The sequence below is a fragment of the Sardina pilchardus genome, chromosome 15, assembly GCF_963854185.1.
Source record: "Sardina pilchardus chromosome 15, fSarPil1.1, whole genome shotgun sequence".
Taxonomy (NCBI): domain Eukaryota; kingdom Metazoa; phylum Chordata; class Actinopteri; order Clupeiformes; family Clupeidae; genus Sardina; species Sardina pilchardus.
Genome location: NC_085008.1, coordinates 27,315,371 through 27,317,870, shown reverse-complemented (window position 1 = coordinate 27,317,870; position 2,500 = coordinate 27,315,371). Strand labels below are relative to the sequence as shown.

Here is a 2,500-nt window from a genome sequence, read left to right as displayed (position 1 = left end):
ATCATTCTGAACTGACGTTGACGTTGACGCGCATCAGATGGCGCCAGTGGGCTTTGCTCCGTTAAAAATAATAGAGTTCTAAACTTTGGCGTCGCTTGACACACATCAGACGCCGCCGCTGGGCGTTGGCCGTTAGCTCTCTCAGAAGTGGCATCCAAAAGCCGCCGCCTGTCCAAGAGTAAGGAATGGATAAGGCCACGTCTGGAGGGCTGGCTGGCCGGCCCGCTGCACTCTCTGGTTTGGCTGGAGGTGAGAATGCTGACTGTTAACAGACCTGTCTGTGAATGGGGGTGTTAAGCACCGTTTCGTTTTGTCTTCCAGGCAACATACGCCTACATGAAGGCCGCCTACCTCAGCATGCTGAGCCCAGACGACCGGCTGACGTTTGGCGAGAGCGAGATCGCCCTCTTCAGGTTTGGCCCTGTCGTCGCCCTACTGTTGACCTCAGTGCTTGTCATGCGCTTACAGAAACACAGCCACAGTCTTTGATTGTCCAGGAGGTTGTCTGTGAAAGAATGCTGTTCAAATGCTCACTCTAAATGTGTAGAGGAAACATCTCTAAGACATACAAGTATGTAGAAGATGTATTTTTATATTTTGTGGCTTATCATCGACTGCTGTTACAGGCAAGTACATGGACTTAAACAGAAGATTGCTGGGAAGTCTTTGCCTACCGAGAAGTTTGCCATCCGTAAAGCGAGACGATACAATGCTGAAAGACCTGTTCCTCTGCCAGCTCCTCCTCTGGTCAGTGCTCTAAACAAACAATGTACTGTATATATATATGTATTATATATATATATTTGTGTGTGTGTGTGTGTGTGTTATAAGATTGAGAGAGCTGATGTGAAAATATTTTTTTTAGCTTCTGCATAATTGTAGCAGATCTTGCTGATGACAGTGGCCACTGTCGTTTAGAGTATGGCCAACAATACAAAACATTTTAATGAAGCTCTGGCCATCCTCATGTTCCGTGAGAGAAATATATCTAAGTGTTCTGTTTGCCAGTTAAAACATCTTTCTACAGTAAGCTGCCCAAATGTTATATCATTCAATCTTATAGGCTTCCATTGGCTTAAGTGAGTGCAGGTTTTAGACATGCCTTTGATGGCATTTCAACAGCAGCTTGCACACTTTAGATTGCGATTAATGTTTTTCCTTTCCTTTCCTTTCCTCTCCTCCCCAACCCCACCGGTGTTGTTGTGGTGCAGGAGATGATGTACATCTGGAACGGCTACACTGTGATTGGCAAGCACAAGGACCTGACAGAGGGGATGCTCAAGACTCTGGAGGAGGAGCAGCAGAAGCTGGAGCTGCACCCCAGTAAGACTAGAGTACTATGACCACCCCATCAGCAACATCTCTTAACAGTTCAATTACCGTCATTTCCCGACTATTAGCCGCAGCTTATACATGGCTTTTGAAAAATTTCTTCAGCTATGAGGTTAATACAGGGGGGCAGTTAATATGGTGTTAATATGGTTTTGTTATTTTTAACTTGCCAAAAACACTGTCCTGCGGTTTATACACAATGCAGCTTATATGCGGGAACATGACATGAGCAGTGCTGGCCACTGGTAGAAAGTGCCGCACACTTTGGCTTCATATGAGAGGTTTTAATAGACGGACGTTTCATTCTCTAAATCTGATGAGAGCCATATAGACCGAGCTTCTTTGTCTATTTAAACCTCTCATATGCAGTTAGTGTGTCTTAACTGTTTGATAACTAAGTTCACGGTAAGACTTAGCATAATACATTGCAGAAAGGCATCAAGCAACTAGATCCACATGTTGCTAAATATTCTATTATTTAAATGGGGAACAAAACACTTATTTCAACCCTTTTTTTTTATTATTTTTTAAGCGGTCGTAAAGTCCTGCTATGGTCTATATATGTGCTACACTACATGTGATTGACAGCTGGTCCACAAAGGCCTGACGTAGCTTTGTGACCTTGTGTCATGCAGGGACGGACTTCACCATAGATGACCAGTGCGTGATCAGCCTTCTGAAGGGCCTGTGTCTGAAGCACCTGGGCCACCATGAGGAGGCGGAGCACTACTTCACCCTGGTCCTCTGCAAGTGAGTGTGTTCTCAGAACCTCCGACAGCGAGAGAAAAGGGCGTCCGCTCAGGACTAACAAGGTCCACGTGCACTTTTGGGGGAAAGTGTGATACAGGAAAAAAACATAAGCAGGATCAAATAACCACCATTTATTTTTAGGTCACTTATGTTATATTTATAAAGATATTGTATTATTGTTTTGAACCAATTCATTATGTTGTCTGTTACAAAAAACTCAAATGTGCAGACATGAGATAGGCCTTGTTCATTTTTCAGTTGACAAAGTAGGAATACCACACAGCCCAAGTTTTATACGTTTTAGAGCTAATATTCTGCAAGGCCTGTAAGGTCCTGTAAGGCAGTAGAGCAAAGTAGCATTACAGATGCAATGGCGTTTGATATCCAGACACTAGAAAGTAGGAGTTCCTGAAGTTTC

General features: G+C 43.9%; 1 protein-coding gene across 3 annotated transcripts in view; it reads left to right on the top strand.

The window, feature by feature from the left end:
• ttc39a (tetratricopeptide repeat domain 39A) overlaps positions 1-2,500 on the top strand; it is a 33,764-nt gene that overhangs the window by 27,830 nt on the left and 3,434 nt on the right. For all 3 annotated transcript variants that reach the window (XM_062555671.1, XM_062555670.1, XM_062555672.1), the window contains 4 exons: positions 322-413; positions 627-747; positions 1,212-1,323; positions 1,968-2,082. In XM_062555671.1, coding sequence (XP_062411655.1) covers positions 322-413; positions 627-747; positions 1,212-1,323; positions 1,968-2,082 — 440 coding nt within the window. The remainder of the gene's footprint in view (positions 1-321; positions 414-626; positions 748-1,211; positions 1,324-1,967; positions 2,083-2,500) is intronic.